Genomic DNA, 22,366 nt, shown 5'->3' on the forward strand with positions numbered 1-22,366 from the left:
GAAAATGATAGTCGATTTGCAGGTGCAATAAATACGCTTCAAAAATTTTAATAATGAATGAAAATGTACTTTTTTAAATCGAATATGTATTCTGTTTCTTAGAACAATACTTTTTTTTGTAAGTTGTGATCTGATAATGATTCTATATTAGAGATTCTCAAGAAAACTATCTCAAAAAGAAAGCGTGCCCCGCCAGCGTGCAAAACGAAATAACAATTATTTCGTTTAGAAACTATGAGGGTTTTATTTGTTTTTCCAATAATTTTCAAGTCTATAAATATCTTCACATATTTTCAAATATCTTAAAAATAGAGACATTTCATTACATTTGGCATCACTGATTCGAACGCTAAATTCTGTTTTTGACGTTGTGAAGCATGCAAGTGCGAGTAAATTCAAAAAACTTTGAAGTAGCTCGCACGCCGGATCACACATGACAATAACTGGCATGATGTGTTCACACGGTGTGAGTAGCTGCACTGCAGTAACTGACTAGACCGACTCGTATGCTTACTCGCACCGTCTGAACCCGGCTTAAGAATAGTAAACCTTATCAGGTCCAGACAGATGCCCCACTAATACCAACACAGCATCACAGACCGGCCGGTCGTCTGGTTTGGTTTTGATAGCGGATAGAAGATAGAACATAAATATTATCTCTTTTTTTTTTGTTCTCTTGTTTTATTGTTCAAAGTCGGCTTCCGACGCGCCATAGTTAAGGGGCAGAACCGTCGCCAGAAATACGCAGTTTAGTAGCGACAGTGGACGCGGCTCAGTCAAGTGCGAAGTGTTGATTTAGCGGATTTTGTTGTTGTCATCGTTGGATAGTGATATTTTCGCAGCCTTCATCAAAATGGCAAATCCAAATCAGGAGATTAAATATACCCAGGTGCGTGGAAATGATTGAGTTTTCCTGAAGATACAAATATCCAACGTGTGGCTGGCAAAGGTGATAACATGCTATCATATGTTGTTCAGACTCGATATTGTGACGTAATTTTTTAGAATCCTTACCATGGTTGTCAACTGTACGAAAGCGAAATTTGGACAGCAACAGGTTCTCTTATTTTTGATCAATGGGTCATGGTTCAAACATATTTTAATCTTTTTCTTTGCGATTAACAAGTGTAGACTACCGTTTACGGTCTCAAATTACGAACACTTCATTTTTAAATGTAAAAAAACCTCAGCATTCTTTGTGCTATAGGCTTCATTCTAACATCATTCACAGGTATCGATACAGCCTATAACTTATAATACTAAGCATTTGCAAAAAAGTGACTGTCAAAACCAGCGATGAAATGTTTGCGTTAGCAAATTCGGAGTTTGAATCAAGTCTCGAAGCACAAAATCCAAATTTATGGGAATGTAACATTTTTCCAAAAAAAATATAGCTAATTCGCTTCAATTTGATATATCTTGATCATCTGAATCGGTTTAGTAGCTAAAAATTTGCATTTTGGGTGTTCGGAACTTGAGACAAATGTAATCAAACTATGAATATGAATTTGTAAAAAAAAATTATGGTGGCCAAATGAAAGAAAAGTCTGTTGTATCCAAGAAATACATGATTTCGTACCATTTTGAGTATTGAGATACTGTTTAATGGCCAACAAAGCTTAAGTGTTCGGAATTTGAGACAAAACGGTACATGCAGCCATTCCATGACAATCCGATATAGTGGTTCTCAGATTTTCGTGAATAGCGTTAGTTTTGTTCTTTATCGCAAAATATTTTTTCATTTGGATGTCCAATTCCATTTACTTTTTATTTACTTACTTTCCATTCATACTGAACCAATTCAGAAGATCGACACATCAAATTAAAACCATTTTGCTATTCTTTTTTTAAAAAATATTCTATTTACAAAAAAATACTCTGAGACTCTTATACATGACTTTGAACTAGAGAGCGCCATATATTTTTTAATTTTTTTTTTCTTGAAAGTTCAGTTTTTCAACATAACATTTTCAAAAATTGGAGATGTGATCTTCATCCCCACAATGGTGCTTATTTCTGTTATTATTCTGGTTGTAGTTTTATCTTGGACAAGAAACTGACAAACTTCCGGCGCAAACTGATTTTGAAATCATCCACAAAATAGTTGGAATCCAGGAGAATTCGGAGATCCTAGACATTACACTGAAAGTGTCGTATCGAGGATTCTTCGATCTTTTAATTATCATCAATGACAATGACAATGACAATGACATAACATAGGAACATGGTACGACAGTTAACCGATTTTGACAGTTTTGATTCCTATAACGCTTTTTGACGTAGGACTACGTCTTTCATTTCTATACCGGGGTGTAAAACCAAAGTTTCGAGAACGAAAGCGTTACGCTGGAGACCGAGATTTTGAGCGTTAATAGCTCTTAAACGACTGAACGAAATGGTATGATAAACACTTCATTTGAAAGATAAAATGTCTACGCGTCATATACTTGTTACTTTTTCATCCAAAAACTTGTTTCAATAGTCTTAAAATTGCTTTAAAAACAGGCTATTGAAATCACCAATCGGTATATAAGCGAGCGCCGCTCGTGAACCCACTCAGTTATGATTGAACAGCGATTGGAGCATGTTGTCGCTGTTGTTGTGAAGCTAATTTCGTTTATCATGAAAACACTGATGAACGGTGTCACCAAGAGCCTGTTTGTGCACCTAAGGCCAAAAGGGAATCCATCAGGAGGAGAGTGATGCCACGGTTCCGCTTGAAACATCGGAGCAGCCGCCACACACACGCACACATACACGCGCGGAATTCTCGTTGCTATCATCGTTGCTGAAAAATAATCTGCCAGTTCCCCTGGGAATTGAAAAATACATTCATGCGAAAGAGTTTATTTTAATGTTTTCTATCCATATAACACTACAACCAAATACATTTGGTTTTGTTATTTTTCAATCAATCGCAATTAACAGGAAAGCTTCTGAATATTTTTTTTCCCCATCAGTGGAAATTTTCGTATCCAATATTGGATGCATAACATGAAAAACGGAAAATGTTTCACATCGCGAAAATCAAGTCATTTTCGAGCGATTATTTGCTTTCTACTCATATAATGCTGCGACCAAATACATTTCGTTTTGGATTCGTAATCGTTTGGATCAACGTAAGACCACGTCTTTCGGCAATTTATTAGAGGTGCAATGAATCTTTAGGAATTCCCGCTCTACGCGCACTGGCAAACAATGTTTAGTCAACAATTTCTCAAACGAGAAATGGGTGTTGTGAGAAAGGATTAGCGAACGCGAAAACGACAAACGGGAGAAAGATACGTTTGTAGGTTGAAGGAAATTGGCAGAAAACTTCTTCATTCTATCATTCAAATAATGTGATTAATACCACATCGTTTTGCCAGAAAGAGATTATTATTGTTCAAAGGAGGAATCGAGTCCTCTGAGGAAATTACCCAGCGCAAATTAGAGTCGACAATCGATTGTGGCATTCGTACACAAATAATTTTATAATGCAGTTTCACCAAAGTGATTTCTTCGGATATATTCACTACATCATGTCATGTATTTCATATTCTTCATTAAGAAATCCATATCCATGGCACCTATCGGTAACGAATTATTATCGAAACCACGATTTTCGCTAAATGCTCCTTTCAGTTCGGCCTGTAAAAAACTTTTCTGTACTCTAATCCATCAAATTTGGAGCCCTGAAAAGGGCCGTTGATTATATGCTAAGCTAATATAGCACGCTCTCCTCGGATACGATGGGCCAGCTGGATGTCCTTGGGCATGATGTGACGCGTTTTGCATGGATAGCACACAAATTGGTATCTTCGAATAAGCCTCCTGCAGCGTCATAACCGCGGAACTTTGGAAGCGCAAGTCGGTTTTGAAGTCCTGAGAAATTTCACGAACCAAATGCTGCAAAGGTAGCTTGCGGATCAGCAATTCGGTCGATATCTGATAGCGACGAATTTCATGCGAAGTTCCCGGTCGATAGCGATGTGGCTTCTCCACCTATCCTGCTACTGGTGCGCTTATCCGAGCTGACTTCGTGTGCCTTACCACCGAATGACTAACGAGCTGTCTGCGAAAGACTAACGAGCTCGAGTCCTCACGGTGCGAGAGTAGAGTAAGAAATGAACGAAAGCAAAGGAAGCGTCATTTTATAAATCATAAAAGTATAAAATCTAAATCCCACCCTTATTATATTCGTGAGTATACAGTAAGCTTATACAATAAAGAGGGTGGGGTTTACATTCGATTCTTTTATGTTTTATAAAACGACACTTCCCTTGCTTTCGTTCATTTCTTACTCTACTCTCGCACCGTGAGGACTCGTTTCATCGGGACTAAGCAGACAGCTCGTTAGTCCTTCGGTGGTAAGGCACCACGAAAGCAGCTCGGATAAGCGCACCAGCCGCAGGAAGCGTGAAGAAGCCACATCGCTATCGACCGGGAACTTCGCATGAAATTCGTCGCTATCAGAAGTCGACCGAATTGCTGATCCTCAAACTACCTTTGCAGCATTTGGTTCGTGGAATTGCTCAGGACTTCAAAACCGACTTGCGCTTCCAAAGTTCCGCGGTTATGACGCTGCAGGAGGCTTATTCGAAGATACCAATTTGTGTGCTATCCATGCAAAACGCGTCACATCATGCCCAAGGACATCCAGCTGGCCCATCGTATCCGAGGAGAGCGTGCTATATTAGCTTAGCATATAATCAACAGCCCTTTTCAGGGCTCCAAATTTGATGGATTAGAGTTCAGAAAAGTTTTTTACAGGCCGAACTGAAAGGAGCATTTAGCGAAAATCGTGGTGTCGATGATAATTCGATACCGATAGGTGCCATGGATATGGATTTCATAATGAAGAATATGAAATACATGACATGATGTAGTGAATATATCCCCATATCGAAGAAATCACTTTGATGAAACTGTTTACCGTTTGTCGTTTTTAAGTGTTGGGAAAGGGCATTATTTTTGCTGAGTAAATTCCAAGAAAAAATCCATTCCTTCTTTAAGCGTGATTCATTCTGCTTCGGATCAACGGAACAGTGATAATCATTTCATACAAAAGATAAAATGTCCAAGAGTTATATGATTGCTATTTATTGAGTCGGAAAATTGTTTCAATAGCTTAATGATAGCTTCGAAAACAGGTTATAAAATGACGCTTCCTTTGCTTTCGTTCATTTCTTACTCTACTCTCGCACCGTGACGACTCGTTTGTTTGGGACCAAGCAGATAGCAGGTTAGTCTTTCAGTGGTAAGGCACACGAAAGCAGCTCGGATAAGCGCACCAGCCGCAGGATAGGTGAAAAAGCCACATCGCTATCGACCGAGAACTTTGCGCGAAATTCATCACTATCGGAAGTCGACCGATAGGCTGATCCGCAAGCTACCTTTGCAGCTTTTGGATCGTGGAATTGCTCAGGACTTCAAAACCGACTTGCGCTTCCAAAGTTCCGCGGTTATGACGCTGCAGGAGGCTTATTCGAAGATACAAATTTGTGTGCTATCCACGTAAAACGCGTCACATCATGCCCAAGGACATTCAGCTGGCCCGTCGAATCCAAGGAGAGGGTGCTATATTAGCTTAGCATATAATCAACGGCCCTTTTCAGGGCCCCAAATTTGATGGAATAGAGTTCAGAAAAGTTTTTTGCAGGCCAAACTGAAACGAGAATTTTCGTTTGGATGCCATACAGCATCGAGAAAATTCCGGAAAGATCTAATCGTTGCTGAAAAATAATCTGCCAGTTCCCTGGGAATTGAAGAATACATCCATGCGAAAGAGTTTATTTTAATGTTTTCTAATTATATGGCGAACACAGCGACCAAATACATTTGATTTCGTAATTTTTCAATCAAGTGTAATTAGCTGGAAAGCTTCTGAAGATTATTCTTTCCCATCAGTAGGATATTTTCGTATCCAATAATGGATGCATAACATGAAAAACGGAAAATGTTTCGTATCGCCAAAATTATATAATTTTCAATCGATTATTGCTCAGTCGCCGAAATTTTCATACTCAGAGAGTTCATTCTCCTCTAGTTTGCCTTCCAAATTGCCATCGTAAACCACACCTTCTCTCGATTCAATCACGCACGAAAAGCATACTGAAATGATATTCTGGTGGTGAAACCCATTCATTTTTCGTGAGGCGTCGTGCACAAATTACGTAACGCGATAAGGGGGGAGGGGTTAGATGTTGCGTTACTTTCTTTTTATTAGAGATAGAAAATTGCGTTACGAAAGGGGGGGGGGAGGTTCAAAATTCGGAATTTTGCGTTACGTAATTTGTGCACGACGCCTGAGGACATCGACAAGACAACATCGTTACTGAACGAGCTGAACGGCGAGGGATCGAGGTATTCATTACCTGGCTTGACCTGACCTGAAATGCAATCAGTTTGTTTTAACTGTGAGGGAGCGCAGAAAAGCCGATCGATCAGAAGGAGAAGAGAAGGTGACCAAGAGAGTATCAGCATCGAAATACGGTTCCTCGGGAAGACATAGAAGCAGCCGCCACACACACACACATACACGCGCGCAACCCTTTTCGTTTGCTGGTTATCGAGAGGAAACCTGGAAAGAAATTATCGTTGCTGAAAAATAATCTGCCAGTTCCCCTTGGAATTGAAAATTACATTCAAGCGAGTTTATTTTAATGTTTTCTATCCATATAATACTGCGACCACATACATTTGGTTTTGTGATTTGTCAATCAAGTGCAGTTAACAGGAAAGCTTCTGAAGATTATTCTTCAGAACAAGGTTTTTTGTATCCAATATTGGATGCATAAAACCTTGAGTCTTCAAAGTAACACTCTCGTTTTTGAAGTCACCCAAATATTTATTTATTCATTCATTCAGGATGGATTTAGATTCAACTTCAAACAAATGATCTCTAAATCAACGATAGTCCTACGTCACCCTTGCGGTTATACCATAGATATAACCCACTTCCTGTTTTTTTTCCTCCAAATGAGTTAATGTAACATTTCAATGTTTTCAAAAATTAACCGGGATCGTCGCAAATATATACCGTCCGGAAATTCGCCGAAAACTTTTCGTCACATGCAATATTTTTAATTTTATGATATCCTAGCAGACCCGGCGAATTTCGTCTCGCCCAAAATTGATTTTTTTTTTGAGTTTAATGATTGAAAGAAACACTTTTCGAATTCAATTGATTTCAACACCTTTTATGCACTTTGTAAGTAAATAGTTTGAGTGAATCACATTTTAGGTAAATTCGATGCATTATGATGGATGGTCGGTATTCTATTAAACAGGGCCAAGTAACATAGTTGGGATTCGAAATAAATCGAACTCAAAGTTTGATTTTGTCTTTCAATATGAGTTACTTTTCCGTGTTAATCGAAGGACGAATGGAATAATCTTCTGATGCGGGGAAATCCAATATTTCATTTGAAATTAATTCCATTTTCGGGTTGTTAGAAAAACGGTCGTATGCACTTGGTCCACTCTGACTGCATACTATTGTTTGTTTCGTTGAATTTGATTAAGCTGATCAAACGTACATATTCATTTGTCATTATTTTCAATATTTTTCTTCAAACCAACTTCTGATTGGAACTTGTATTGTTATTTTGCTCAGTGTATTCGTAGAGAAAGAGTTTGTCTATCAATGGTTTGTTCATGGAGAACAATTGATGAGTTTTTGTGATTTTGTTGGTGAAAATTACAATAAATTGTTTGAGCATGGTGACACGCTATTCCTCTCACTTGGATTTTCTATCGAGAGATTTATTAGTGTTTTTATGGTATTTTATCATACCTAAAAATTTCTGATCATAGGAAGAAATGTAGGAATTTGTTTAGATTTTCATAAAAAAATGCCAAAATTAGAAACAAAATTTCGCTGAAAGAAATTAATTTTAAAAATTGAAATTAATTTTTCTCAAAAAATTTTTTTTTTAATTCTCAAAAAAATATATGAATAGCATTACGCTTTCCAACAAGTCGTCCATACATCCGAAGAAGGGTAAAAGTTTACCTAACAACAAATTGTTCATGTTTTCTTTGCAAAATTTACAATTAATCCTTATTATCTTTAAAGTCAAGATAGAGATGTAGTGTATCCGACAAAATTTTAGATTTTATTAAAATATGAACTTTCACCGAAGACGTCCACTTTCTATATTTTTATAGTTTCTGAAATAAAAGGCATTTTTGTATGAAGACTCCTGAAAAAATAATGTTTTACTCGTGACATTTTCAACATGTTCTTGACATGTTTTTAAATAGTAAAAAGTTAGCAGAGCATGTAAATCGCGAAAATCTATACATTTTTTTTTGAATGGCGTTAACGTTCCCTGTGGAACTTTTACCGTCTCAACGTATGCATTAATTAGCGTCATTTATTAATACTTAGTTGAGATTTCTTAAGCCAAATAACACGCCTTGAATGTATTCCGAGGGGCAAGCTCTTGAATACGCGTGACCACAGTGCAAGTCGAAGGAAATTTCTTTGACGAAAAATCCTCCGGCCAGAACGGGAATCGAACCCGAACACCCGGCATGACAATGTGAGACGCTAACCACTCGGCCACGGGTGCACAATTTATATAATTTATACATCAATGAGACATTAATTACATTACATGGTAAGCCCGGTTCCATAAGGGAATGTATTGTTTTGTGAGATCTGAGGGCACATATTTTTGTGTTTCCCACACAGAATTATTGTCTAGTTTATTTTCCATGAGATATAAGAGATATAAGCTTTTCAACGGCAAATTTTCAAGTAATAGTAATTTTTTTTTCTTTATTTACAATTTTGGCTGTGAAGTTTATAAAAAACGGTAGCCAGCCAATCAGCTGGTGAATTCTTCTGGCGAGCAAGCACCTTACTACTAACTTAACTATACAATCATTATCTTATAGCTAATTCGATGTTCATGAATGTTCACTATAAACTAACCTACGCAAATTCTTCTTAAATCTTACAATGTTCGTTTCTTGTTTCAATTCAGGAGGTAATGCATTAAATTTTATAATTCCAGTAAAAAATACATTTCTAGTTGCGAGTTCAGTTCGGGCTCTTTCTACTACAAAATTCTCCCTATTCCTAGAATGAATAGTATGTGCCTGAACGAGTGGAATATTGCATTTCATATAATTATTCTTTATTTTAAAAATTAACAAAAGAACATTATATTTATGTAGCTTATTTAATGAAAGCAAATTTTCAGAATATAAGTTTATTGTTGGCGTCAACATTGGAAGTTTTTTAATTATTTTAACTGTTTTATTTTGCAGAACACTTAGTTCATTTATAAAAGTTGATCCTGCTGATCCCCATATACAATTCATATAGTTCAGATGTGGAACTATGAATGAATTATAAACATTCCATCAAAATTGAACATTAAGATAGTTTCTGGCTTTCTTTAATGCAAATATTATAGGAGTTATTTTATTTTTCATTGTTTGTATATGTTGTTTCCATTTTAAAATTTCATCAATTTTGAGGCCCAAATAATCGACAACATAAGCTTGCTTTAATATTCTATCACAAATTTGCAGACTAAAAGTCTGAGCTGGTTTTCCTCCTGAGAAAATAATAAAATTAGACTTCTCGATATTAATTCGCATGATTTTGCAGCAAACCACTTTGTAATAATATTTAAGTCATTTTGCATCATATTTTGAAGAGTAGTGAAGCTTTTTGCCCTACATATCCATACGGCATCGTCTGCGTAGCATTGAAGTTCGCCTTCTAATTGTAAGCTAAAAATATCATTCAGAAAAATATTAAATAAAAGTGGTCCAAATATGGATCCTTGAGGAACACCAGCGCACATAACAGCTGAATTACTTAAAGTATCGCCTATACTGCAGAATTGTTGTCGATTTGTTAGATATGATTTTATCAGATCGATTGCAGAGACAGATAAGCCATAGAAACTCTGTTTATGCTGAAGAGTTTAATGTGAAATACAATCGAAAGTCTTCGATAGATCAATAAAAATACAAGCTACATAATCGCCTTCATCTATACCTCTAATCACATAAATTATGAGCTCCATAGAAGCTGTTTCAGTACTGCGTTTTGGCATAAAACCGAATTGATTGTCGTTTATTAATTGGTTTTGAATCATGTACGTTTTTAATTGCTGATTGAGTATTTTTTCTGGAATTTTTGAGATGGCTGGTAATATAGAAATAGGTTAAAAGTTATTTTTGGACAATTTGTCTCCAGATGTGAATAGAGGTACAATTTTGGCAATTTTCAAGCAGTCATCAAAGATGGACGTATCAATAATACGGTTAATCAATTCTGACAATTTCAGGGCAATAACATTTTCAAAGCTGACATAAAAATAGGGATCACCAACCAGTGAGAGTAAAACCGGCACTCCATGGGAGTAACACCGACACCCTCAATTTGTTAATAAATATATTAATAAATAAAACCAACTGAACCAGTGGCAACCGCCAAATGGGAGGTATTCTTATTCTAGATGTCGCCATCGAATATGGTTCGAATCGCTCAACTGATTCCGGAGATATGGTCGGAACAAGCTCCTGTGAACATTCAATATGGAAAAGAAAGGAATTTGGTATTAGAAAAATCTATCATGCAGTACCTCAATCCACACCACAATTCATTTACTAGTTCGATTGATTCTAGGTTCTAGTTTCGAGCTCACCACCTTTCACAAAATATGATCCCGTAATGTAGGCTTGGGGATTCCTAAGTCTTGGAAGTACGTTTGACAGAAACTCCACCAACAATAGCCTCTTTTGCAAGGGTGAGGTTTTCCTGGGACCCACTCTCACAATTCGATCTCCTTGGGAGCTGTGAGGCATCTGAAATAGATAGAAAATATACCCCAATAACCTTCAACTAACGGAAAATCATGCCGGAATTACTCCAGTCAAAGGGTGACGGTCTTACCCCATGTATGCTACATTTTTAGGGAGGGAGACTATTTCTATTAAATTATTGCTTAACTCAACTCGAATCCCAGTGATAGTTAACAATCCAAAGGGACAAACTGTAGAACAACGAAAAAGGATTTGAAATCTTGTTCAAAAATAAAAGCTTAAATTCCACTACCGAAAAATTACATTCGGTTGCACATCATCGGCACTCGCGTTTGTTTTGATTCATATTTTAACATTTGACGAATCAAGGTGGGTTGGATTTGATTTAAAACGTCTTAAATAACAAATACTAACCTGTACAGTGTTCAAAAACATAATTAATTAGAGTTTTCTAGTAAAACTCAAGGGGTGCCGATCCTACCCCCTATTATAGCCACCTATTTTTATAAAAAAAATAAGAAAAAATGTTTGACTCTTTTCGAAAATAGTCTAATTCTTTTTTTTTCATTTCAAGTATGCAAAGTTGGTTAAATGGCCCATGTTTTACACCCACAACGCTGCTCTCTGAGATGGTGTTGCCAGCTCCTAAGACGAGTTGGCATGAAATTCGTCAATGTAGAATCCGTGCCAGTTGCTAATCATTAGGTGCAAATATTTTCAGAAATGGAAAACAAAATTCTAGGGTATCACGGATTCATGAAGCTCATTGACTATAAGTTGTGTCTTCCTAATAGCCTAACTATGATAATTGTCCAACAGAACTTTGATCTGGAATGTGACAAATTTTATGATGAGTTTCCAAAAATCATCACCCCCTTCGCCAAGTCGCTTCATAATTTAAATACCCCTCCGTTATAGAACTTTGAGTTGTAGAGCGTTGTAGAGCGTTGTAGATGTTCGGTTGTTTGGTTCTATTCTCGTTCACTCAAACAAAATCTTCAAAAAAAAAAAAAAAAGACGGGTGGGTAATGTCGGCTGTCAATTGAAATAACTTTTTCAATATCCAAGTAATTTTTCAGTACCTGTTGGCAAAGGTACATCTCCAACGATGTCATTTCTAGCCATTGTTTCCGGCAAAAAATCGTAGAAAATTCATGATCGATCGGAATCGAATCACCATACGCTAATTAGCTCAAAAACACTCCCACAATCACACGAGCTTTCCCTAAGCAACCAAAATCAGTTTACCTTTTTATTATTTTGGATATCACGTTAGACATCGAACTGTTCCATTGAATTCAATTGTAATAGGTATTTTGTGGAAGTTTTGGTGACCCTGAAAAGCGCCAAACGAACTGCCATATATTCAAATATTAGGCTGTCAAAAAAGTCCTGCGGTATTTTTTTTGAATTTTCATTTGTTCATAAAATTAGTTACAATCATCTGTTTTAAGTCAAATATGCGCCGTTTTGTTCGATGACTTGTTTCCAACGAGATGCCAACTTCATAATACCCCTGTTATAGAAGCTCGCTTCCGTATTGGCAAAAAACTCGGATAGCCAATTTTCACAGGCCTCTTTTGTGGCTAACTTCTGACTATCTAGCTCGTTCGCCATGGACAAAAACAGGTGGTAGTCACTTGGTGCAAGATCCGGACTATACGGCGGATGCAAAAGAACCTCCCATCCAAGCTCCCAGAGCTTCTGGCGCGTCACCAAAGAAGTGTGTGGCCTGGCGTTGTCCTGATGGAAGACAATGCGGCCTCTGTTTATCAAAGATGGCCTCTTCTTCATGAGTGCTACCTTCAAGCGGTCCAGTTGTTGGCAGTACAGGTCCGAATTGAGCAATCAATCCCACCAAACACACAGCAGAACCTTCCTGGCCATTAATGAGGGCTTGGCCACCGTCTGAGCCGCTTCAGCGGGCTTCGACCACGACCGTTTGCGCTTCACGTTGTCGTAATGACCCACTTTCCATCGTCAGTCACCATCCGCTTCAGAAACGGGTCGATTTTGTTGCGATTCACGTGCGTCGATACGGTCAAAGATGTTTTTTTGCGTCAACGTGTGTGGCACCCATACATCGAGCTTCTTTGTGAATCCAAGCTTCTTCAAATGCTACGGCTGCTACTATGCCGATCTTTCTCGGCTAATTCAGCGATTTTGTCGCAATTTTCGACGACAGACCTTTCGGAGCGTGGCGCATCTTCGACGACCTCTACACCAGAACGAAAACGTTGAAACCATCGTTGTGCGGGGAAATGGAAACTGTATCGGATCCATAAACTGCACAAATGTTATTGGCAGCTTGAGATGCATTTTTGCCTTTGTCATAGTAGTACTGTAAAATATGTCGGATTTTCTCTTTATTTTGCTCCATATTTGCGACACTATAACTCACGAACGACGAAAGCGATGAATGACGGTTGTCCGTTGGATGGCAACAAAATTAAAACTCTTTGGCGCCGGCTTCCGCTACCCACTGCTGATAATGATATTTGCGGATATGTTGGAACGGTAGCCTTCGCATACAGGCTGTTCTTCGCGGTTAGAAAATGAATGATGTTTTCAGAAGGCAACAGCCAAATTTATCTGATTTGACTGACGGTACACTCACAAGGGAAGGGGCTTACGATTCGGTGTTTCACTTGTATTCAAATTATATTTCGCTGTTACTCTGGTTGCTCCTTTTGGTCGGAACAATTCGAAGAACACAAATTGGACCGATCAGAGCGTGGCACTTGGCGCGTTTGGATAATGCTTGACATTTCACAATTATTCAATTGTTTATTTCAAAAAAAAAAAAAAAAATGATTGAGATATTTGCGTAGGCATATTTCTTATCAATTGATGCAACACCTTTGCGATGTATTAAGAAATTCTCGAGTTATAAGCATTCAAAATTTTCCATTATTTCCTACATGTTCAATGTTTAGATTTTCATTTTATTTCGTGAATACATCATTAATACTATCCCTCATGAAGTCTTGTTAGATGTAGTCCTACGTCAAAATATTATACGAGGGTCACTATTTATATTTCGGGAATTGGCAACACTGATGTCATGTGAGTCCATCTGATGGTTCCATCGTAAAGTTTGACATTTTTGACGATATACGTACTCAGAAAATTTTGTCATACGGACGCTTGTTTATTTTATATTTAGTTGATCTCGGCAAAAAAATGGAACTGAATCGTGAACATTTTCGTGCGATGATTTTTTACGTGGACGTTTCGACGTGGATTATCACAACAAGAGTGCGTCAATCAACTTAATTTGACTTTTGGCGATGAAGCTCCATCAAAAACCACTGTGTATCGCTGGTATAGTGAAATCAATCGTGGTCGTAGTTCGCTGTCCGACGAGTTTCGTGAAGGTCGTCCAAAATCGACTGTAGTGCCAGAAAACATCGATGCTGTGCCCGAAATGATTAAGCAAGATCGTCATGTAACCTATTGTGAGATTGAGGCATCCCTAAGCATTAGTTCCACCAGCATATATGCGATTTTACATAAACACTTAGTTGTGCGAAAATTATGTTCACGTTGGATTTGTTTTTGTTCCTATTCCCGAATTATAAATAGTGACCCTCGTACTATAATTTTGTGGCTTACGTGTTCCGTTTTTATCCCTGAGTTATTTGGTCAGCCTAACATTAACGGTACTTCTTCTTAATCGACGATCGGCGTTTGATACTGTTTGACGTTGTAGATCGCGATTGCTGTCTTCATCGTTCAGCAGTTGCATGTGATTCTCGTTCCTTCTGCGTTGCTCTGCACGAATTCGCGACACAATGTTCTCGAAACTGTTCATTCGTTTCGGTGCGTTGCTCAGCGATGGACTGATTGGTACTGCGGTTTAAAAATGACATTTCGTCAGTGCCGATGAAAGCATTTCTAAGCATAAGACATACGATAAGACACGCTCGCATAGTAAGAAGCAATAACCGATTCGTCCGTATTCTGCCGAATTCCTCATACGAGCTGCGGCGCACTTCGATTGAACCCCGTTATCCCAGCGGGTCAAATGCCAGTGAATGTATCCCAGCAGAGGGACAGAGATACGATTGGTGGTACCACGTCGCGTAGAAATCCTTCACTTTCCCACGTGCAGCTGCACTCATTTCCTGCACAACAGGATGCTCCTCCTGCATGCGATGACGGTAAATAATGATGATGAAAGCCAACCGGTTTTTTGTTTCGCCGAAACGCTGTATCCATTGGATAAGATGATGAGTCACAGTCAATTGAACACGCCAAATTTAGCGCAGCAGCATACATTTTGTTCCTTGGATGCGTCCATCGCAAAAAAAAAAAAAAGAATTAACGCCGGAGCATAATTTATTAATAATTCTTCACGCTGTCAAACCGTCTAAAGAGATCTACTTTTTCCCTGATACACGTAAAATTATGACATACGTTCTTTGAACCCTCGGTATAATAACTCCTTCGTCACAGGTCCTTGTGGAAGACGCATTAAGTGGCCTGTATAAAAAGGGTGCGCACATCGACGAATGGGAACAGGAGCAATGTGCGAACAGGTTCCACGGTGCTCTCTGGATATTTACCCGAGTGCGGCTGTCAAAAAATCAAATCTTTCGCCGCTTTGTTTCCGTTTCTGATTTTACCTCGCCCTGACGCGCGACCCATTGGCCTGCACTCAGCGAGAAATCGGCACATATTTTTCGTGCATCGTAAATTTATATGCTTTCCACTTATCTGGAAGAAACGGTAGACGCGTGTATTCGCTCTTGTTGATAATAGTATTTATTTATTTTTGCTGCTGCCCCCCGATCTCTCCGCTTCATGCTTTATCGTTCCACACACGGCGGTAGAATTTTTTTTTGTCTCTGTCGAGCACTCCAAGTCCGGTTCAGGATACATTGTGTAAACCACTTCATTTCTCTGAATCGCTTACCGACTGCCTGAGTTACACTCCAGTTGACCAGGTGATTTCGAATCACTCAATGGCTATAATTCGAAGGCATCCCTTATCAGCCAACAATGTTGCTGAAATTACGGACGCTGATTTGGACGGTCATTAGTTTATTTTGTTTCATTAATTACCAATTCATTTTGGTTGTTTACCTCCGGATTCTCAATTTTACTGCAATCTAACAACCTTGAGCCAAAGTGATTGGCAGGTCATATAGTTGAGGCAACATGTAAGTTGCCCGAAAACTAATGCTTCTCAACATTTGCCATTGTTGTAGTATCAGAATGATTAAACACCGTTTTTGACGTAGAACTACGTCTTTCAGGAAGGGTGCCAAACCAGAAAACAGGTCACGTTTTCACGAAATAAAATTAACGTTAAAACGACTCACTGTGAACGAATTCGCATGGTTTGCATACCAATCGAATCTGAAATTCTCTAAGATTTGTTTGATATTGGTGGATCACACCATTGAGGAATATGGGCAAACCTTCGGCTGAAGGAGGCCAGGATGATAGCTCAGGATTTGGAATGCGGCTTGTATGGAGACTGGAAAACACTTTGGAAATTTCTAAATACTTTGAAAATTGAACACAGGAATACTTCTAACTAACGGATGGTTTATTCGCGATCTTTCACACTCGATAGTTAGATTTGGAATGATAACTATTGCATTGGTAGGGATCGGCTCGTATGCACTTATTTGTTCGTATGCGTTCTATATTGTACTTCGAGGTTTTGCTTCTGCTTGTAGTTGTGTTATGCACCACACACTGCATTTAGAATGGGAGGGGGTGATTTGGATGGGAATAAGGATAGGGATGGACATTGAAATTTGGAAGTAGGGATACTTGCTTCTTTTTCGCGCTGTCGGTCGCGAACAGATATGCTATACATTACAATTCGCTAATCTCTAAACGGTTGAAATTCATGAAAACTGGATTAATTTTCTTTTTCCCATACATTCTGCCGATTTGTGTGCTAACCCTACCCATATTTCGAATGCTTATAACTCTAGTATTTCTTAACAAATCGGAAAGATGTTTGCATCAATTGATCGGAAATATTTCTACGTGTCCATCAAAATTAATAAAATGTTATTTTTCGTGAGATGAACAATTCAATAACTGTAAAATGTCAAGCGTTATCTAAATGCCCTAACTGCCAAGTTTTGAGCGGTCCGATTTACGGTTTCCACAACACAGACTTCAAAATCGATGTACCTGTGGGAATCCGCGTTGCAAATATACATGGCATGTATTACATGCAAGTCGGGGGTATTTGTGTTCCCACCGAGCTGTGTTTCCCTAACACGGACTTCAAAATTGATGTACTTGGGGGAATCCGCTTTGCCAATACGGGTATATTTTTTTGTTGTTGAGTGCTTTTGTACTCGCTTGTCGTTGTGCAGACCGGAGTATGTTTCCCTAAAACGTACTTTTAAACTGGGAAAATTGTCATTTTAAATAATAGAGGTGAATGAGCTTTCACGGTTCGAGAACTACGTAAACATGAGATGTGCAATAATTTCAGAGGGAAATATAAAACACAATGATCGTTTGACAACTCTTCCGTTCACATATTTTGGTAGTCCTATGCATCATATCAAACGAAAAGGACGTTCATCAAATTTACTTGTAACGAAGAACATAATCTATTACAATGCATGAATTGATCTTACATGGCAACTGTTAAAACTTTTTACTTACAAAGCAAATAAGTTGAATTTAATTGAATTCGAAAATTGTTTTATTCTATCGATAATTTATCCAATACAATACAAATACTTTAAGGACGTTATATCATAGATATAGCCCACCCATTTTTCCCACAAGGGCCCTTCTCAGGGCTAGAGGCGAAAAACAAAAAAAAAAAAGGATGGAATGAAACCACAGCTACGAATGAGCGGATATCATTGATGCCTCATGCTGATTTCAAACACATATACACACAGGTCGATGTAAGAAGAGGAAGCCTTCTGTATCAAAGTGTGCTATGACAAAAAATTATAAGAGGTTGTGTCTAAGATACGACTGCATTGTTGACGTTGAACTACGCTGTTATTTTATATAAGTCGCTTGTTAATAACTAAATATAATAAATAATGTTGTCGGATATTATTTTAAAATGCTGTGAAATTTTAGAAATAACTGTTTATAGAATGGTTTGATCACCCTGAAATGTTTTTTTTTATTGTAGAATCAATTGACGATAATTGATCGATGATTCATTCTTGCCCTCGCAGAACAAAACACTAGCTGATCGTATGTCACAATTTGTTTCATGTCAATGCATTGAAAATTTACCTCGAACGCTATTCCGGTGATCTTTTTCGCAATTGACATAGAGTCAGCTACAGTCGACTATATACTTGTTGTACAAGCACCATTATTCCACATCTCATAACTACATCAATATAACTTTGGCACCGCATGGAAATAACAACATTGACAATACTTGCAAGTATCAAATATCATGCTACATGTTATTTAGTATTGCCTCAGTGGAATCGCACCTCTAGACATCATTCGTACAACATAAACCAAGCGCCAAACATGCGTTCGCCATAGCATGCATACAAAGCCATACATTGGCGGCTTAAAGCTACTAGGAATGTAACACTACTCATCATTTTGCGCTTTTCTCAATAGAAACGGTTCTGTTAATATTACTGGCCTCGAAAAAAGTTGCATTACTTTTCCATGCTCAAGATAAGCGCAGCTGTCATCCTTAGTGGAGAATGTTTTGCTACTGCAAGCGAAACCAAATCACATACAAATTTCCAGAACGACATTTACTTTCTTGGTGACTAAATAAATGAAATAAACTTTTTCTGTTAATCTCAACAACCTCGAAAAGAGTAGCATTGCTTCATTGTGATCAAGATTAGCGCAAACGCAATCATAGTTGAAAGTAGTTTTGCGAATGGCACGCGCAACCAAATAACTTATAACATTCCAGCACGATATTGAAGATGCTTGATGTTCCCCAAATAATGTTTTGGCGCACAATCTTAACCCTCTACAGCCCAAGCCCGCATTTAGACGGGCTTCGCGGATTCTCTTTTCAAATTATTCAGACATTATTTGGAATGTTCACCCCCACTAGAACGACTTTAGAATATTTTCATCTATCACACATACAATTTGTTTTTATGCTGGCAGCTTTCTGCTAGGAGTATTTTATGTTGAAAATCGGAAATTCGAGATAAAAGTGGAGTAGGTTTTTTTAGATAAATAAAAAACTTGGGCGGTAGAGGGTTAACGCAGTTTAATTCATTGAACTCTTTCTCTTAATATTTCCGGTCTAGATTATTAATATTGCCGGTCTAGATTATTAGTATTGCCGGTCTAGACTAGCTTAGCTGCCATCCTTGGTGGAGAGGGTTTTGCTACCGTCATGCGGAACCAAATCACATACCAGAACATTTACTTTCTTGGTGAACCGACGATAGCCTAGCTTGATGATTCTACACACAATTGTGTAGCTCCGAACCTTAATGTAATGGCGTCAGTTTGATGCAATGATTGCAATGCCAGAGACATCAGCGAATGAATAACTTGGTCGCGTCCACAGCTCAACCCGAACAAAGGCATGATGACGCAAAACAAGGAAGAACAAGCGATGTTCATTGCTTTGATTGCTCTCCCTTTCCTTTGTTCATTTTCTTCTTCTTCTTCAATGGCACTAACGTTCCTACAGGAACTTCGCCGTCTCAACGTAGTATTACTTGCGTCATTTTTATTAGTACTTAGTTGAGATTTCTATGCCAAATAACACGCCTTGATTGCATTCTGAGTGGCAAGCTCTAGAATACGCGTGATCACAGTGCAAGTCGGAGGAAATTTCTTTGACGAAAAATTCCCCCGACCAGAACGGGAATCGAACCCGAACACCTGGCATGTTAGTTATGACGCTAACCACTCGGCCAAGGGAGCACCCTTCCTTTGTTCATGTAGACTTTAAATCTTACGATTCCCCCTTCGTTGCTCGTCGATAAGTTGCTCGTTATTGACAGCTCTGTTCGGGAAAGTACACAAATCAGCAGAACAGGTGTATGGGAAAATTAAAACGCTTATAGTTTCAATGAATTTTAACCATTTACACACCAGGGGATTGTGATGTATAGAATATCAAACAAATCTTAGGGAATTTCCGATTCGTTTGGTATGTAAATCGCCAAAATCCGTTCGCGGCAAAAATAGTTATTAACGTTAACTGTTCCTCAGAAACGCCGATGTCAACGTTTAATGATATTTCCTTCGTTATGTCCCCGTTTCATATCCCTCCTATCCGATCGATAAACTTTTACTTAGTCGCGGCAATACATACACACACTCTTTACAAATGCACGGGCCGAAGGTTGTGCAGTCCACTGATGATTCAACAAGAGCCAAAGGTTGTACCGCTCATGACAACTCTACACGAGCTGATGATTGCGCCGGCTAGTGACCATTCTATCCTGGATTCCTCGAGTCGAGAAAGACGCACCACGCTAGATATGGGGTACAGACTAGGGGAGCGTTGCTGATTAATGGTCAGCTGCATCCCAATAGGAAGTATCCCGTGTCGGGCATACGTACAGAGCATCGAAGACTGCGACATACCAATTATGAGAACACTTGTAATACTAACCTCGAGTCAACCGCGAGTAATCGGTTACATATTACTAACATAGTTGTAAGCAAACATTCTCAAAATATTGAAGTCCCAGCCCCGTTAGGCTGACGCCATATGAGCCTTAATAAAATATATATTTTGGATAAAAAAAAAAAACGTTAACTTTATTTCATAAAAACGTGACCTGTTTTCTGATTTGGCACCCATAATGAAAGACATAGTTCTACGTCAAAAAGATGCATACGGGAAATTGTTGTGCTAGTGCGGATATGGAAGAATATGCAGAATTTTGGAGTATGTTCAATCGTAAATTTAATATTAATATATTATATATCTAATATTATATCTACAGTCTGGTAGTGATATCCATTTTATTCTCTATCAGTTCACCAGGCCAGACCTAACAGTTTGAAATTGTTCGAATTTAGAATGAAAATTTTTACTACACGTTTTTGATATTTAGACACATAATAATTTAATAATCGCAGTAATATAGGGGAAAACGGGGTAAGACCGCCCGGTGGGGTGAGGCGGACCATTTCTAATTTTATAAGAAATCCTCAGTATTTTGGCAAATATGCTACGCAAGAAACATTAATAGTATATTTTTGTCATTTCGAAGCGCACGAACTATCAAAATTGTTAACAAAACAATGTTTTCGTCTATTACGGTTGCAAGCGATCTAATTTTCAAGGTGACCGAAATAAGGATTTCTCCAGCAAAAACTGTATATTCGGTTAGTTGCCAGCATCCCTGTCCTTCTGTGGATTGTTCCGGTTCTGTCTGCGTGAAAAGGTATGTAAAATATAATATAAAATGCGTGTAATGTGCAAAATAATGCAAAAGGTACTCTGGGGGGAAGACGGACCATTTTCGACGGGATAAAAGCGCCTCGTGTTGTGATATCAACATATCGAATCGGAACTAGAAATGCCTACTTCGGGGTCATTAAGACTTCACGTGAACAGATTTTGAGAGATTATAGACACACGTAGATAATCGTCCGATAATTTGGTAAATTTTTCACGAATGTTTTGAAAACTTTGTACATCTATATATATAAAAATGGATTTCTGTCTGTCTGTCTGATTCTTATGGACTCGAAAACTATTGAACCGATCAACATGAAAATTGGTATGTAGGGATTTTTGGGGCCGGGGAAGGTTTTCGTGATAGTTTGAAACCCCTTCCCCCTCTCTAAAGGGGGGTTGCCATACAAATTAAACACAAATTTCTACATTACTCGAGAATTAATTAAGCAAATGAAACGAAATATGGCATATGGAATTTTTAGGGTGCAATAAATGATTCTAGGGTGTTAAGACACTCCACCCCCCTCTCTGAGGGGGGGCTGCCATTCAAATGAAACACAAATCTCTGCAATACTCGAGAATTAATCAAGCAAATGAAACAAAATTTTGCATGTGAAGGTTTTGGAATTGTCCGATTTAGGGCTGTATTTATTCTATCATGTTTCTGTATAAAACATTTATTCCATGTAACGGAGAATCATGTTATTTGCAAGTGGTTGAAAAATCTTGAACTAGAATTGTGTCTGAAAATAATCTGATATTATAATGATGAGTTTTGTTAGAAATACTAGGAATTTTAGAGTAAAAGGTAAATTCAACGGGGTCGAATAGAAGATCAATCAATTATCAGTTCTGCGATTGGACCCATGAACTTGCTCATAGTAAGAAAACGTGAATGTTTGAAGGTATTGATAACAACAAACACATTTTGGGCGGGACGAAGTTTGCCGGGTCAGCTAGTATAATATAAAATACGTGTAATGTGCAAAATAATGCAATAGGTACTCTGGGGGAAGACGGACCATTTTCGACGCGGTTAAAGCGCCACGTGTTATGATATCAACATATCGAATCGGAACTAGAAATGCCTACTTCGGGGTCATTAAGACTTTACGTGAACAGATTTTGAGGTAAATTTGACACGAATTTTTTGAAAACTCTGCACATGAAATATAGATATACTTCTCAGAAGTTTGTGTGTAGTTTATGAACAACCCTAACCAT

General features: G+C 38.1%; 1 protein-coding gene across 1 annotated transcript in view; it reads left to right on the forward strand.

Annotated features, from left to right (window-relative positions):
* Positions 1 to 586: 586 nt before the first annotated feature.
* The window catches only part of LOC129762743 (retinal dehydrogenase 2-like), a 40,728-nt gene continuing 18,948 nt past the window's right edge, over positions 587 to 22,366 (forward strand). Inside the window, exon 1 of the mRNA XM_055761261.1 lies at positions 587 to 889. Within this exon, the coding sequence (XP_055617236.1) occupies positions 854 to 889 (36 nt within the window). The 5' untranslated portion in view covers positions 587 to 853. The remainder of the gene's footprint in view (positions 890 to 22,366) is intronic.

The sequence above is a fragment of the Toxorhynchites rutilus genome, chromosome 1 (genome assembly GCF_029784135.1).
Source record: "Toxorhynchites rutilus septentrionalis strain SRP chromosome 1, ASM2978413v1, whole genome shotgun sequence".
NCBI classification, from domain to species: Eukaryota; Metazoa; Arthropoda; class Insecta; order Diptera; family Culicidae; genus Toxorhynchites; species Toxorhynchites rutilus.